The 18,150-nt window shown below is 31.1% G+C and overlaps 1 protein-coding gene across 1 annotated transcript; it reads right to left on the bottom strand.

The window, feature by feature from the left end:
• Positions 1–257: 257 nt before the first annotated feature.
• LOC131876045 (disease resistance protein RPV1-like) lies at positions 258–15,166 on the bottom strand. The gene is made up of 8 exons (XM_059220814.1): positions 15,041–15,166; positions 4,321–4,850; positions 3,058–4,159; positions 2,820–2,906; positions 2,580–2,666; positions 2,087–2,452; positions 774–1,994; positions 258–692 (listed from the first exon to the last, which is right to left on the bottom strand). Exons 1-8 carry the CDS (start codon positions 15,164–15,166, stop codon positions 258–260), a joined length of 3,954 nt encoding a protein of 1,317 aa, XP_059076797.1.
• Positions 15,167–18,150: the final 2,984 nt, after the last annotated feature.

The raw sequence follows: 18,150 nt of genomic DNA on the forward strand, positions 1-18,150 counted from the left end.
AATTCATTTTTCAAAGGAAGTTTGTCATCCCTTCTTGATGTCAAAGTCTAATGAGCTCATTTAGAACCTTTCAACTTCCTCAAAAGACCGAAGACCCATTAACATTTAAGATAATATTGACATAAGACCTATTAATAAAAAATAAATACAATTAAATAAATATATTGAAATAAATTCCATTCTGACTTTTTAATAAGTATCTTAATGGTCACAAAAACTTAAATAATAATAAAAAATAAATAATTTTGTTTTTAACTCTATGGACTTAAATGTGCCGAAAGGTCACAGAAAGCTTTCACAATTCTGTGCTCTTCTCCCATCACAAACAATCCTTTCTCCACTGTGGCTTCACCAAGTAACCGTATCTTGTAGCAGTTTGATGCCTGCCATTTAGAACGTTGTGTGAAGACACCTAACCATACCCATTTCCCCTCCTCCACCTCCATATAAGACGTGTAATTCAATTTTCCATCCAGTATAGCTAATGCCAAACGTGGAATGAGACAATTAATAACAAAACATACAATAATGGCATTGCCATAACAGGGCTGCTTTCGTAACAATTCAGGCCACTGGCCAATTTTCATGTTAGAGCAGGAGTCAACCACATAGAGATCAGCAAATGCGGAGTGCAACAGTGAAGCAGCATTTTGGACTGCCGGCGTACAAACTATTATTTCACCAGGCCATTTCTGCAAATATTTTGTACATCAATATACAAGCGAAAGCACAGTCACACCATAGAATTCTAAATTACTTGAAATTTTTTATACCTGAATACTTTGAATGCAACTTTGAACAACTGGTTTCCTCATTGCTCTGATATGCAGCGTCTTCAATCTCTCCATGCGCTCCACACTTTGTATTCTCCGCATTTCCCACCATGTATATGCTTTCAACACCTCCAGTTCTCTGCAATGATGTAAACCTTCAATTTCCCTAACTTGGTAGCAACCTCTCAGTTCAAATTCTCGCAGAGAATGCATTTTCTCAAAACTGGGAAGCGCAGACAACTTGGGGCATTCAATTATCTCCAGCTTTCTGACTGTACTTGGTAGGACTTGTATCTCCGTTAGATGGTCATTATCTTCAAGCATGAGAGTCTCAAGGCCGGGACAACAGTCTTCTGAGATGGAAATCTTTGTCAATCCACTATCTCGAAGATGTATCTGCTTAAGCTTCCACAACGAATACCTAGATGAGCCCGCTCCAAGATATAATTTGTTGACTGGGCAATGAAATATCCACAGTGTTTCAAGATTAATCAGTTGGTTTAATGATTGTGGTAAAGATTTCACTTCTGAGTATGTTATATATAATCTCTCTAAGAGATTAAGACACCCTATAGAATCTGGTAAACATTCTAGCATGCCACACCCTTCAATGTGAAGGTCCCTCGAGGAAGACAAATCTCCAAGAGAGACTGGCAAGCTTGTCAACGAATTTCCTCCTATGACAAGTTTTTGCAACTTGCTTAGTTGACCAATCTTCGTTGGTACCTCCTTTAACCTCTTCATTTCCTCTAAATAGAGACTCTTCAAGGACACTTGATTTATGATGTGATGAGGCAACTCTTCTATTTGATCGCATTTTGAGAAGCTCAAAAATTCTAGATTTGACATGTTTTCCCTAATGTCCACCCCAAAGGTGATATTAGAACATCCCGTTAATTCCAGATGCTGTAGGAGCATCAACTCCTTACAAGAATCTGGCAACCTCCCCAATTTCCTGCACAGCCTCAAATTTAGATGCCGCAGATTTCTCAAATTGCCCATACTGTTAGGTAATGATGACAGCTCACCACACATGATTAAATCTAGGTGCTCCAGTGACTGAAGAAGGCATAATTCTTCTGGAAGACTCTCCATATTCATCATCATAGCAGTCGAATCCAGGACTATTTTTTTCAAATGCTTGAGATATCCTATTGACTTTGGAAATCCTTGGAATTCTAGGCAGCCAGAAATAACCAAAACTCTTAAACGCATTGGAGCCTGCAACACATTTTCGAGGAAATGAACTAAACATTCAATAATTGTTGGAAAAAAGTTGAATTGTAAATTTAAAACAGCTAGAAGATGCTTACATCGCCCTCAGCTACCCAAAGCTCACGTAAGAGATGATTCGTTCGCGTCCAATCTTCATAGAGTTCTAAAACCCTCAAATTTTTGAATGGAATTAGTGACTGAAGATTTGTCTGCCCAATATCAAACCAGCGAAGCCAGACCAAATCTCTCGATACTTCACTGACTACATGATTTAAATTACAACCTTGAGCCACAATAATTTTTAGTCCAAGTGTAGATGGTGCCAGGGTCCAAATTCCACTGCTTGTGTTCACCATGAGTTCTGTGTGCGATGACTCACCAAGGTCTTCAGCTGGCAAACTATTATAAAAGTCCCACTTTGTTCGTAATGAGGTAGCCATTATTCCTCGAATGCCTATCCTTTTCTGAATTGATATAAAACAAAAAATTAAATAACTTCAAAAATAATAGAATTTTGTGCAACCATACAAACAGAAACAAACAAGGTCCATTTGCCATTGATGAGTGAGACAATTAAAAAATGTTAGTTACCTGGTCTTCGTTATTAACAATAAATGAGAAACACTTATTCAATACTCCAGCTAATGCGGCCATTATTCCTCCCATGCTTATTTCATTCTGAACCCAAATAAAACATAAAAATAAATAATTGTGAAAATAATAAAATTTCCTGAAAGAGACAAACAAACCCAAACAAAAAATATTGCTTTGTCGTTGATGAATGAATCCATTTGCCATTGATGAGTGAGACAATTAAAAAATGTTAGTTACCTGGTCTTCTTTATTAACAATAAATGAGAAACACTTATTCAATACTCCAGCTAATGCGGCCATTATTCCTCCCATGCTTATTTCATTCTGAACCCAAATAAAACATAAAAATAAATAATTGTGAAAATAATAAAATTTCCTGAAAGAGACAAACAAACCCAAACAAAAAATATTGCTTTGTCGTTGATGAATGAAAGAATGGAGAAAAAAAGAGAGAATGGAAAAGAAGGGTTAATACTTGTTCATTATAAACTTTAATAGTTTGTTCCAGAAACCAGAGATGGTATGGAGATTGTTCATTTGCAATTTCTCTTGCCAAATCTCTTAAGTGGTCATGCATTCTGATAAAATTATTTTCATCTATTTCAACAAGACATTTATTTCTCAACCTCTCCCAATTATACAATCCACTCCATCCTGATCCATTCCATACTTCAATTGCCAAATTGCTTTCTTCTCCAATGAAGAAACATGCTATATCCAAGAATGCCTCTTTCTCTTCATTATCTAGAGCATCATAACTGATTTTAAGCCTATTCTTGATATCTATTGGTACTATCCTAGAGATCTTCTCTAATTGAGTCTCCCAGTGATCTTTGCTCCAATTTCCATACAACTGCGCACCAAGGACTTTGAGAGACAGCGGCAACCCATTACAAGTTTCTAAAATTTTTTCAACAAGGTCCTTGAATTCATCCCTTGAAAATGGTTGTAAGAAAGCGTGCCAACAAAAAAGCTCCTTGGCATGAAATTTAGTCAGTGGTTTCATTTTATATTTGGCGGAGATGTTCCAAGATCTAAGTACTTCTAGTTCCCTTGTAGTGATGATAATAAAAGTACCAGATCCAATTAAACTCTCAGATCCTAGGCTATCTTTAGCAGGCAATAAAGCATTCAATTGATCCACATGATCAACATCATCTAAAACAATTAATGCCCGAATAGATCTCAAGTTACTTGCAAGAATTGCCTTCCCCTCTTCTATATTGTCAACTGATACACTCTTGAAACCAAGGTCTTTCAATAGCTTTTTCTGCTTCTTATGCAGCAAATTGTTGTTAGCAGCATCTCTCACATCTAATATAAGGCTAGATTTCTCCATAGATGGATATCTATCATTATATAATTTTTTGGCTAGAGTAGTCTTGCCAGAACCACCCATGCCCCATATTCCCACAATTTGCACATTGTCATAACTACTAATAGATTCAGATATAGTCAATTCAAAGTCTTTTACAATTTCATCTAAACCAACAGGATGTTCTGCAACCACAAATGGCAACTTTTTAACTTCTTTCACTACAGAATAAGTAATACTCTTCAGCAGCATGTCCTCATCTCTGGACACATACAACAACAGATGAAACGGAACAAACATAACAATATGTCATTAACATTATTGCTACAAAAGAAGTCTACGGGTCTAAAACTAAGGAGGAAAAGAAACACATAACCCATTGATTGGAAAAACTATAATTGAGAGAGAGAAATTGATACTTACTCTTTGCTATTAACTATGTGAGCAATATTATGTGAAACATTGAAGAGCGCATCCTTCCACTCCTGAAGTTTTTCGGACGTGTATCTGCCTTTCTTTTCGTGCAAGTCAAATGCTTTAGCATAGACTCCTTTTGCATATCTCACATCTCCGATGTCAATATAATAGAAGATGGGAATAATTTTAGTGCCTGTTCTGAACATAAATGACAGCTCATCCAAACACCAACGAGATTGTGCATAATTCTTTGAAAATATAGCAATATGAAGCGAAGCGCTCTTCATTGCTTCTATTAGTTCTTTGGGCAACGAATCCCCCAATTCAAGCTCTTCTGAGTCCAGAAAAACTCTCAGTCCCATGCCATTGGTGAGCATTTTATAAAGAGTAGTGGCTAGTGTGTGTTTGACATCAACACCGCGATGATTAATAAATACATCGTAAGATCTACCAGAAGTAGATGTAGATGGTGCAAATTCTTCAAACTGTGAGTGGCTACTGGTAATAGAAGCAGAAGCCATTTCAAATGGATTGAACTGAACACAAAGAAATAATGATAGACAGGCTGATTAAAAAGGGCTTCTTGTTGGGGTGGTGAGGAGGTAAAGTGCATAGTATATATAAAAGAGGAGAACAGCCGGCAGACATCAATTAATGGATGCTATTATACTTCCATAAATCTTATAGACAACAAGAATACTTAATTTCAAGAAAGGTCGACATAAGGAGATAGATTGCAAATAACAAATATTGAAATTAAAACGAAGATCAAACTCTATTTCAATAATAACAAAGACCTCAAGATTGAGTTCGAAATTGTGCACTATCTATCTCTTCCTCTCCCTATATAATTATCTATCTCTCTATCTCTTTCTCTCTATCTCTCTCTACATTTATCTGTCCATCTACCTCTTCCTCTCTATCCGCCAATCTCCTTATCTACATCTCTCTCTACCTATTTCTATCTCTCTATCTATTTCTCCCTCTTATCTCCCTCTATCTTCAACTCTAATTTTATCTACTCTAAACTAACTATGCTGATGGCAGAAAGTTAATGCTTTGCGTCCCTTGTTATACTATAATAGAAGGATAGAGAGATAGGGATATAAGAAGATAGAGAGAGGGGGAGAGTTAGAAGGAGAAACATAGGTAGAGAGACAAGAGGGGGAGATGAGAGAAGTTAATGTTATCAAATTTTAATTTTAAGTATTGAAATTATTTTTTAATATTTGAAAATGAATATTACCAAATAAATAAATATTGTTGTTAATGAATATTAGTTTAAGATTGGCAATTAAATTTATTACAATTAATTTTAAATGTCCAATTTTTTATCTAAAATTTAACTAAAATTAAAATTTTATTACAAAATTTATATAATATGTTTTTGATAACGATAAACGGGTTTTACATGGACCCGAAACCAAAAGTTTTACCCCATCAGCCAAACAGACATTAACCAACATCAAAATTTAAATAATATGTTGATTGGATTATGATGTCACTATTTATCTGAGAAGCTTTGTCAACGGATAAAAAAGTTAGAAGTTGGAAAACCTAAAACCATGATATTATGTCTATTAACAATTCCCCTAAGGTTCATGTGTGCAGATAGAGGGTGATAGCTAGAGTGAGAGAGATAGGTAGAGAGAGAGAGAGGAGGGGGAAGGAGAGAAGTTAATGTTTTCAAATTTTAATTTAAGGTATTGAAATTGAAATAAAATTCCCTTTTATTATTTGAAAACAAATTTACCAAATTTCAATTAAAATATTCTTGTATTTGAAAAGACTTATTTTTAATTTTTGAATATGAGTGTTACTAGATTATAAATGAAAATTCTTGTTAACGAATATTAGTTTAAGGTTAACAATTTTTCATCCATAATTTAACTAAAATTAAAAATTTATTTCAAAATTTATACAATATGTTAATTGAGTTATGATGTTAATATATATCTTAGAAGCTTTGTTAATTGATAAAAAAGTTTGAAGGTGGAAAACCTAAAACTATGAGATTTTACCTAGTAACAATTTCCCCAAGGTTCATGTGAACCAATCGCTTTATTAAAAAAATTGTCACCTATTCTAAATTCTACTGTATAATAATTTTAAATTAAATTAATTAAAAAATTTATTTACCATTTTAAAAGACTCTAATATTAATAACTAACTAAATTTTATTGATTATCATATTAAAAAATTAATACTAATATAAAAATATTATATTTATTAAAAATATAATAATATCTAATATTTATCTTTCTAATCTCTAAGAATTGTAACTAAGATATTTAGATTAAACTATCCATAAATTTTATCCTTCAATTGTTATAAAAAATCTTATAAAATGAAAAAAAATGTTAAATATAAAAATAAATTAAAATCTTACTCAAAATTATAAATAACTAATTTTTAATTATTCATTTTTAAATAACTATTTTTAGAAAATTCTCTTCAAAAAAATCCTAATAAAAAAAATCATGATAGAATCAATATTAATTAAATATTTATTAAAGAATTGATTTATTTATCACAAATATAATAATTCATACATTAAAATATATTTTTATTATATTAATAAATTAACTAAATTAAAAGAAAATTATTTTCAAATATTTTGATTTGTAAAACTTAAGTGAAAATCTCTTATGAGTAGGTGTAATCTATTTCAATTAATAATATTTTACCAATTAATAGGAAAAAATATTTACACAACAAAGAATAGAGTGTTTTTAATTAATTCACTTTTATATTTTCTACCATTCTCTTATTTGCCAAGTTAAATTAGAGGAGGTAAATACAACAAATTTATTGATGACATGTCAGAGGTAAGTGCTTTTACTAGTAATAATTAATGTTAGTAACATAGGTTTTTAAAAAAAATGTACTTTTCCTTGAACGACATGAAGGTGTGGGACTTAATAAAAATATTTAAGCCGATCACATGATAAATAAATCATTTTTTAAATAATTTTTGTTAAAAATTTGGCATGTTAATTTTTGTAAAGAAAAAAAATTATTTTAGTTTGAAAAATTCTAAAAATTGATTGGTTAACGAGGACAATGACTAATAACTATTTAAACAATTTTGAAACATCATGAATGCAATAGTATCCTTGGCAAGAACTAATAAAATAATAAATCTTGTCTGCATGATTCTTATTGCATGAAAAGGTGGTTGTTCTCAAAAGTTTGGTATTGAAGTGAATGTGGGATGTAATTTTTTATACTAGTAGAATGAAAATATATTTTAGATTGAATATCTGTGAAAATTGCTTGGAGATGGTTAGATTATTTGTTTGGGATGCAATTGATCAATAATGAGTGCTAGCTAAGAGATCAATAATGAGTGCTAAGTACTAGCTAAGAGATCAATAGTGGGGATTACATTTGTGGATATTTTTTATATGGTTGGTGGAAAAAAAGGACATTTTCATAGTTCTTTTTATGATTTTAGACTGGTAGGATTAAAATTGGTTATGAGATGGAGGGTAGAGAAAAAAGTTAGGATTTTTGTAATTATTTAATAATTTTTAGGTGGAAAAGGTGGAATTTATTAGATAAATTTTAAATTACATCATGAGAAGTAGGAATGAGAATAAATAAATAAATAAATTATTTACCTAAAGAATATTGATTGTGGGACCTAAACCTTTAAAATAAATAAAATCAAGATTCACCATGCAACCAAAGATATGACAAGCATGTATCCTAAAAAATGATTCCCCTAGCATTACTTATATCATGTGTAATGTAGAGGCCTCTCTAGTACAACTCTCTAAGTGTTTATCATTTACTGTAAGATTGAATGAAATATGAAAAATATTGAAAATAGGAGTTACATGAGTGGAGAGGGGATAATCTACTCCCATTCTACCAAGAGAAATAAAAGGAACTATAAATAAATAAGTAAATTAAATTATTTCACAATAAGAGAAATATTGATTATTAAGAAATAGAATCATAATGAGAAAGAGAAGAATAAATTCATATAAATCTATATATGAATTAGATTCATATTTTCTTATGAATTGATAAAATGGGAGATGCTTATTGTCATGCCTACAAATTTTACTTACATGTACAAAACACAACTAGATTTTTTTTGTATAATACAACTAAAATTGATATCAATTCATATTAGAAGACTGCGATACATGTTGGATGATGTTGCATGCAATTGTCATTAATAGCTTTCCATATGAGAACTACACAATGAGAGAGCTCATGATATTGTGTGAGATCCTTTGTATGTGTCACTGAATGATGAAGATCGAACTTTGTAAGATGACATGCTTGATTAAGAAAACAACTTGAGGTACGGTAAACTTGATCCTTTGAGTAATGATCTCAACCTGACCATTGATAGAAACTCCTTAGCCACCAACACTTATCAAGTTAGAACTCTATGATTTTATATCATAAACATTGAGTTAAATCCTTTGAGAATATTTTCATCCTTACCAAATGAACATTATTCCTAGTCTATCGAATAGGGATTTTAAGTGATAACCTTTTCTTCCACTCCCATTTTTTTGATAGGGATAAGACTAGTAACCTTTAAACATCAAGGATAATATCACTAATTTATAAAAAAAAACTACTATGACCAATATTAATAATAATCTTAATATTAATATTGGATTTTATGCTCAAACTAGGATAAACCTCATCCTTGATCTTAGTATTTTGTTCAACACCATAAGTACATCCATTTTTAATTTTAAGCACAAAGGCCAATATAGACCATTCCCTTGAAGAATGCTAATACTATTACTATTATAGTTACTATAATACTATTAATATTAATATTGATCATGACATTAGTATTAACATTGCTTGTATCATTTATGACAATAACCCCTCTCAAGAGTCATGTATATACCTAATGTGCCATGGTTATTAAATACCAACAAGATGTTTAATATTTAAGTCATAATTCTTATGGCATCTAGATTAGTCTATCATCAATGATAATTTCCAATATTAGTATTATGCCCCAATAGTATAATTTTCACCTTTTGTAGTAGCGTTGTGGTCTCGATTACTATTATTCACTTGTTATTAATATTAAATTTAGATGATATGCTAATGTTAACATAAGAAACAATTAATAGAGTTCTATTAATAATGTTACCATGAATGTTAATAAGATTAACAATATTAGTTAACTACATCATTTTTCAGTACTAGTATTTGTGGAATGTAAGACAGAAGACAACAGGTCTCTTCTCTCTATCTTGGATATGGCATAAAGATCCTAAGATGGTCTCAACTTGTTGGTCCCTTTTGTGTGGCCCCCCTCTCATTGTTGAACTTTGGTGGCAAGCCTTCCTTCATACTGGGCAGAGTATTTAAAAAAAAGTAATAAGATATTAATTAGGGATAAGAAGACCCAATAGGAAGCTCCGACTTTCTCAATCATCAATAATACTAAGAAAAACAACAAATTTTTCACTAGGCTTAAATATAATCATCTGCCTTCTTTCTTTGAGTGAAAAATAGGTAAAAATTGGGGAATAACTGAGTCCCTTTCTCTTTTTGTTTCCCTGCCTATTCGTCACAAGAATACTATTAAATGGTCCCCCAAACATTGGTTGTCTAAAATTAAATTTTGGTGGCTCTTAAAAGGGTAACCTAGCTTGGTTGGCTAGGGGTGGCATCATTAGAGATACCAAAGGAAATTTAGTGCAAGCCTTTCTAAGGAGGCAAGGGCCTTCTATGGCGTATCTCTCAGTAAGGACAAAGGATTGCAATAAAATTGAGATAACCATCTCATGTAGCAATAAATGCAAAAGATTACTAAAAATAATCCATCCAAGAATAAGAAAAACACGTATGTGTATGTATCTAATCTGAAATCCAACATTCCTAGCCATCTATACATATATGCAAAGTAAAAGCAACCCAAATAAAAATTTCCAAGTAACCTAAAACAACTCATTGTGTTATTACAAAGATATATCAATCGCAATGTTAAATTTTTAAAGGATAGACCCTTCTCATGCCAATAATGCTATCATTGAATCATGAATCAATCTTTCACTTTTAGCTTGTCCAAGGGGAAAATCTTGTTTACTTTTTGGGTTATTCTCTATTTTCTTAATTGCTTGTCTTCTTGTTTTTGTTTGCATCTATCCTATTCCTTGGGGAATTTAATGCAGAAAACAATATGGTCTTCCATATCATGGTATGATATGTCATAGGTTTGCTTGTAACTTTTTCTTTTGAGTTAATCTTATAGCACATGACAACAATATCATCATCATTTTTCATATCATAATGCATCCCATCATATGCTAATAAGCACAGGTTGATAAAAAAAGCTAGAACCTTGTATGAGACTCATAGCACATATACATTAACATTAAAATTAATTCATCCTCCATCATATCCATTTTACCTAGAGCTCTCTATTATATCCATCACATCTATTATATCCATCACATCATCTACTTGAATAACCAAGAAATAAAATAACCATTTCATAATTCATTTATCACCTCGATTCATATATTAATCATTAGTTCTATCCATCACTAATATTTTCATCCTTAACATTTATCCTTTAATTTACTCTCCATTATCACCAATCCCTTAATCCATCGTATCTATATATGTCTCTAATAAGGTTGAGTCCACACCTTTAAAATTCTGCTATGTCTACAAATATATCTTATGATGGAGGATATGATCTTGTAACTTCTGTACCTCTACTCTTTCGTTCACTAAAATTATTGATATCTTCTTTAGAAACTAATGTATTTAAAAATACTGTTGAAGGAATGTTAAATCATTAGAGGATAAATTCTCCTAGATCAACACCAAGAAGAGAGTAATCTTATGATTGTCTTATCATCCAGATTGCTTCTGCACTCCTTCCGTCGTCCATATCAAGTCATTTTTATCAATCTTCGTTACATCAGGGTCGTTTTCCTTTGCTTTCTCAATCTTTTTCAAGCGGTTTCCCCTCAAAATATGCAATCTACGTGTTTGCTTCCTTTCCTTTCCTTTTTCCAAAGGGATCGACATCAAATATAAATTAAAAATTCTGGTATGCTTCTGCGTTCCTGCTGCTATCCACATCGGCTAATATTTATCCACATCGGTTAATTTTTGTGTCTTGCTTATATATATCTTAATAAAGGGATCGGGGATGCTTCTCCAAATGTTTAGGCAATTTCCTATTGAAAAAGAAATGTTGTCTTTATCACCACCTTTTTCTTTTATATATATTCTGCACTCTGCCTCTTTGTCTTTTATTCTTTTTTTCTATTCTATTAAATCCAAATGAAATAGCATCAAATTCTAACATTAGCAGCTACTCAAAGGCTGAAGAATGTACAGCATCTACTTTTGGTAGATCGTACAATATATATATTAATCACTACATGGGATTGAGTGTATTTCTGGATTCAGAAGAACTTGAATTAGTGGATAACTTCCCTACAGAAATAGATCTTTACGAGGACTACTACATGATTTTAAACATCCTTTCAACACTTCTCAACATATTTAATCTTTTGTTGAGAATTTTAATGTCATATCGTGTTCCTTTAAAGAACCGATACTAACTCCTTTAATAATCCTCACAACACAACATCATGAGTGAGATATATGGATATGGGGCATTTATTCATGTGGGACATAGTCCTTGGAGACCGCATGTTGAATACCTCCATCAATCCATCATCTAACCATCCCATCCTAAATCCTTCAAACCATCTATCGTAGAATCCACTTCATTCTATTTATAATCTCTCAATCCCTTGAATGCTCCATCCAATCCAACCTTAATCCTCATCTCTAGACTAGCTTTTTCCTTGTCATTTGTTAAATGAAATCATGAAAAACATCTAATCTAGAAACAAATGCATAAGATTACTCAAAACTAATCCACTAAAACATAAACAAATCATACGTATATAACTAATCTAAAATCTAAAGCTCCTAGCCATCTAAACAAGAAGTAAAGCAAAAGCAACCTAAATAAATTTTCCCAAGAAACCTATCACTAGTCTGAAATAATCCATAGCATCTATTACTCAATTCCTCATCTTGTTTAGTTCTAAACAACTCATTACATTATTACAAATATATATCATTTACAATCATTACATTTTTCTCGAGATACATCCTTCTTACATCAATAATGTTATTATTATCATGAATCAACATTTAAATTTTACCCTAACCATGTGAAAATATTGTTTAGCTTGCATGTTCTCTTCTTGTTTTTCTTTGCATCTATGCTATTCCTTGGGGAGTTGTGCTCCTTGGTTTACCAAATTTATTGACATCTACTTTGCTTTGAAAACTAGTTGTATTAAAGAATATCCTTTCTTAGATCACTAGGGGACAAGTTCTAGGTCAACACAAAGAAAGTAATAGTCTTATGGTTGTACTAAGGATAAAAGACATCATGCAATATATAAGAGCTCTAAAATAATTATGCATATTTTAAATATTTGTTAGATGCTTTAATTTAAGTATTTGTCGGATTCTCATTCCTTGAATGTGAATGATATTTGAGTGATGCTTATTGATGTGAGGATGTGTTACTTGAATGTAATTTAATGCCATTAAATACAAGGAAATAGTCATAAATCATGCAATTATGCATTTAGTCATCTTACAATGACTTGTGAAACTGAAGAGAGTCAACTATGTTTGGACATGAGTATTAAGAAAGATTATGATTCAAATTTCTAGACAAGGAATCAACCCAAGAGAATTGAATAGCAATAATTTGTGCACCTATTATGATGAGTATGATAAATATAAATACTATAAAAGAATGTATAAAATTTAATAATTTTTTATTGAAATATAGAAATATGTGTAAATATAGATAGATAAAAATATGAAGTATGAACACTACTTCATATAAAACTAAAGATTTGCTAATACATGATTAAGTGTAGACATATCTAAATAAGAATCAGCTCAAATATTTAAATTTCACCATTACAAAATGGCCTGAGTAATGTTGGTAAACATTGATTTCTTCCACCAAGGACAAGCAAATTTTTAAACATTACATTCAAATTAGAAGCTTCCAACTGTTTTTGGATGTATCTCCAGACACTATGGGTGTTTCCAAGATTTATTAATTCCTTATCTTCACAACTACCTTGTAAACCAATACTTTAATATTAATCCTCTCACTATGGTTATAAATAGAATGCAATGCAAACTACTACTCACTCCCTGTTGAATCTAGCACTGTAGAGCTGTAACAGGTTGTAATGGTGTTTGGGAGTTGAATGAGTTGAAACTCAAATACTAGATATGATATAAAAGGGTGTTTGTTTTGTAAAGACTTGAAGCTTTGTCAGAAGTTTGTTATTATGATCAATATAAAATGCTATGTTTGTTTTTATCATATTTCTCCTTCTCCATTCCATCAAAGTGGTATCAAAGCATGACACACATTGCTAACAACCCAAGTAGCAAAAAATACAACACTCTCACCAATTATGAACACAGATCAACATCTTTTTTAACTCCCGCCATCAGATTCTTCATCTATCAAGTGATGTCACCTCTCTTTTTTTATTTTCAGCAGGTGAGACTTTTCTTTTGCCACATATACCATCACCATCAACAATCTACCATTCAAATGCAACGACGTCAAGCTTCTTTCACACTGGCTTGATCAAACTCCACGATCTTGTAACTACAACAATCATTCAAACTTTGGAACTTTGTCAACTACTACAAAAGTTCCAGATCAACGCCAACATTCTCGTAGATTCTTTCGCTCTCCCCAAGATCTTTAGAAAAGAACATTGTAGATTGATGAAATTCAAGAGTGATGATCAAAAAGTGTGTGCGCTATAGGTTAGTTTCCTCATCATGAGAGGTTCATGGTTATTTGAAACCACTTGTATGTGAGGTTCATGGTAAGTTGAAACCACTTCAGTACAAAGTTTCATGGTCAGTAGAAAACACTAGTATTTGAAGTTTGTGGTCAAAATCAATTGACTGCAGAGTTATGGTCAACTAGAAACCATTGTGAGAAGAGTTTGTGGTTAGCTAGAAGCCACTTAAGTAGTCTATTAGTTAGGGTTAAGCCTTAAAAAACTCAAGGTGATTATAATGAGGGAAAGTCAGAAAACTGAAGCAGCATACACGAGCCCAATTAAACAGAACTTGTATACGCGTTGTAAATGGGTACCTAATAAGACTTTGAGTCGGGACCCATCTTGTCTAAATTATAAGAAGATAGTACAATTAATTTATGGGGGATGTTGGAAGACTAAATTAATTATCCACCAAGCACTATCGACACAGATCATCTATTTCACGTAGGTCAACATCACACCGACTCCAACCACCTACAACCGCTCACGTTGATCTTGACTGATATCTCTGAACTGCCCATGTTAAATATCATAGCTAGCACTATGTCTATAAATTCAATGCTAAGAACTTGTTTTCCTCCAAACTCATTTTATGGGTCTCTCCTCTATACCAAATTTGTATCAAGTAAATCACACGACTTCCATCGTGGTTATTCTTAAAAGTAAGTTTCCTTCGTCCTAGCAGATGCTTTCGTATCGAATAATTATCCTTAACGAAAATTATTTGGAATTATAGGAGAAAAAATGATGAGCCTTAAAATGTAGAAACCGGAAAACTTTAGGAGAAAAATTTAAAAATTCTGCTGCTTCTGCACTCCTTCCGCCGTCCATATCAACTCATTGATATTAATCTCAATTACGTCAGGGTCGGCTTCCTCTGCTTTCTCCATTATTTTTAAGCGGTTTCCTCTGAAAATACGCAATCTACGTATTTGGTTCCAAAGGAATCTACGTGTGTGTTTCTGCGCTCCTGCTGCTGTCCACATCGGCTAATTTTTATACATCTCAATTATATGAGGGTCGGCGATGCTTCTCCAAATTTTTAGGCAATTTCCTATGCAAACAAGAAATGCTGTCGTTATCACTCCCCGTGTCTGGCCTTTCCCCTTTTTAATATATACTCTGCACTTTGCCATTTTCATTATGTGTTTTATTCTTTGTTTTTGTTCGATTAAATCCAATTGAAATGGCATCTACTTCTAACACTACCAGCTACTCAAAGGCTGAAGAATTTGCGACATCTACTAGTATTAGCAAAAAGGAGTCTTAACCTTTGATAATACCTCTCATGATTTATTTTTTTTCCTATGTTATTATTTATTTTTGTGGGATCCTATTACTCAAGATAATTGACTGTAGAGTATATAAATTTTCTACTAGAGGTGTGAGTTTTGCACATGTATATGCTTTGCATTTTTTAAATTTATAAATATAGTTGTTAAGATTGAAGTTGTATAATGGATTATTTATAGACAATGTTATGCTGCTTAAATTATTCTCAAATTCAACATTTCTTACTCTTGAAAGAAGCTTTCACTACAAGTGTATATAACTAGATTGTTTACTATAACATTGAGCAAGATTTTGGAGTGTAACTAGATTGTTTACTATAACATTGAGCAAGATTTTGGAGTGTGGAGATTTTCTTTCAAAGGGTTTTTCCTATGTATATCTTGTGTTATAAAAATTTATCTATGTGATGTTGTTTTTTAAATTTTTTAGATTGATTTCCATAGTTATCCACCAAATAATTAATAATTCAATATTATCATTTTTTTTTACTTGAAGTGAAAATATTACAATTCATAAATAAGTTGACTCATTGTCATCATTCTTATCCTCATCTCTTGGTAGATTTTTCCTTATCAAATTCAATAAATAAGATCATTTCCTCCATCATTTCATCATCTTATGCAAATTCATTATGTCAAAAGCCAACATCAATCATACATCAGGCAAACCTACTCTATTAAATCAATCATTCATACCATGTGTGTTATGTTGTAGAGAGAAAGCATCTACATATCTTCAACGAGAAGCACCATATATTTATTTTGAAGATTGCAATGATATTGGTGGATTAAGAGAGTTCTATATTTTTTATTTCTTTTATATTTTCGAGTCTTTAATATTTCTTATTTTCCAATGTTAAGAATGGTTTTAATTAATTCATTTTATGTTTACTACTTGAAAATTAGGGTGAACTAGAACAATAATTTAATAACTGTATATATTAGAGATAGAGTTATGTTGCTTAATTTAAAAATAGGAAATTAAATATATTAAAATTTAATATAACACAAAAAAAAATGATATATATTAAAAGACACTAGTTATTCATTTTGAAACTCTTATATTTATTATCATATATTTCCCATAAAGCTTATGGTTTGATTTCAATAGTGGACAAAGACCTATTGATTTTCCATATTAGAGTACACAAATATTTTGGTTCTTGAAGGCATTCTCATATAAAGTATGCATTTGTGCTGAAAATTTTAGATTTATAATTAAAATTTGTATGTACATTTGTAGGTTGGAGGTGAATGGATTGAAGCTATAACTTGAGTTTTGGATATTGGGTTTGGCTTTCTATTGTAGAAAAAATAAAAATAAAATCATGTGTATTTCTATTTTTTTCCAGCATTGTAATAAGATCATGTTGGAGATTTTAAGCTTTCACACAATCTATAATTTGTTTTGGGTACTTGATAGTGGATTTTTATTTTCTATTGTAGATGAGTCTTTTATGTATTTCAAATTGAAAAGGGGATTTTTTGGTATTAGATGTGAAAACTATAGCAATTGGGTGTTAACAATTTTTAAATAAAATTGTGATCTTGTGGACATTTGATATTTTATCTTTCTAGCTTGAGGGTTTGAAAAATATATTTATTTTGGTTATATATATATATATATATATATATATATATATATATATATATATATATATATATATACACACATATACATAAAGGTTAAAAATTACATCTAATTCATTAGGTATATGAGAATGTTGAAATCTCCATGATAATGCTTTGTAATTTGATACAATAATAAGATTCTTCAATAATCAACTATTGACCTTGGATAAATCTTTAATACAAGATTCTAGATGCTAAATTCAATGTTTTGGTATGAAAGTAAACACGCACTGACTAATTTTTCAAAATTATTATCTCAAAAGTGGAAGCTAAGAATTTGAATCAGGAAGGCTAGGTTATGGGTGTGGATGAATTTGAGGTATAGATATTTACCTACGATCTAGTTCATGATAGAGAAAATGTTTGTAGAAAGAGTCAATTATAATTGATCGATAGCATAAATGTTGAATTTATCTTTACAAAACATTATTTATGATAAGACTAAAAGTAGAACAAATTAAACAATTATATCCCTTAAATAATTATAAAGTTAAACAACATCTAAAAGATAAAAAATTCAAACTTTAATAAAATCATATTAAAAATATATTTCAAAAAATTAACTCCAAATTTCTTATCTAATCATTTTGTCTTGAATTTAGGGGTTCTTCCCATGGTGTGTTGGTTAAGTGTGGTGTTTTTGTTGTGGTTAGTAAGATTCAAACCTTTGTTAGGTCATTGTGATCATGGGATTGTGCCTTCACTAATCCAATGTGCTCATAGATTTGAGCCCCAACTTTGATAAATGGGGATGAGGTCCCTTCTTTGTTGATGTTTTTTATTTTATAGACACTTATTTGAAAAGAAAAAAAAAAGAAATTTTAATTTTTTATTATCTTACTAAAAATCAAATAATTAGTAAAATATTTTGTTTCAATTCACTCCTTGTGTTTACATGCACTTATTCATATGGCACATATATTTATGTTATCTTAATATTCATTTGTGTTAAAGAAGACATTTGTGCAAAATCTATTCATTTAAGAAAAGGCAACATCATGGTAAAATAAATCAAAATTTGACAAAAGAAAACTCATTTAAAATAG

Source organism: Cryptomeria japonica, chromosome 5 (assembly GCF_030272615.1).
Source record: "Cryptomeria japonica chromosome 5, Sugi_1.0, whole genome shotgun sequence".
Classification (NCBI taxonomy): domain Eukaryota; kingdom Viridiplantae; phylum Streptophyta; class Pinopsida; order Cupressales; family Cupressaceae; genus Cryptomeria; species Cryptomeria japonica.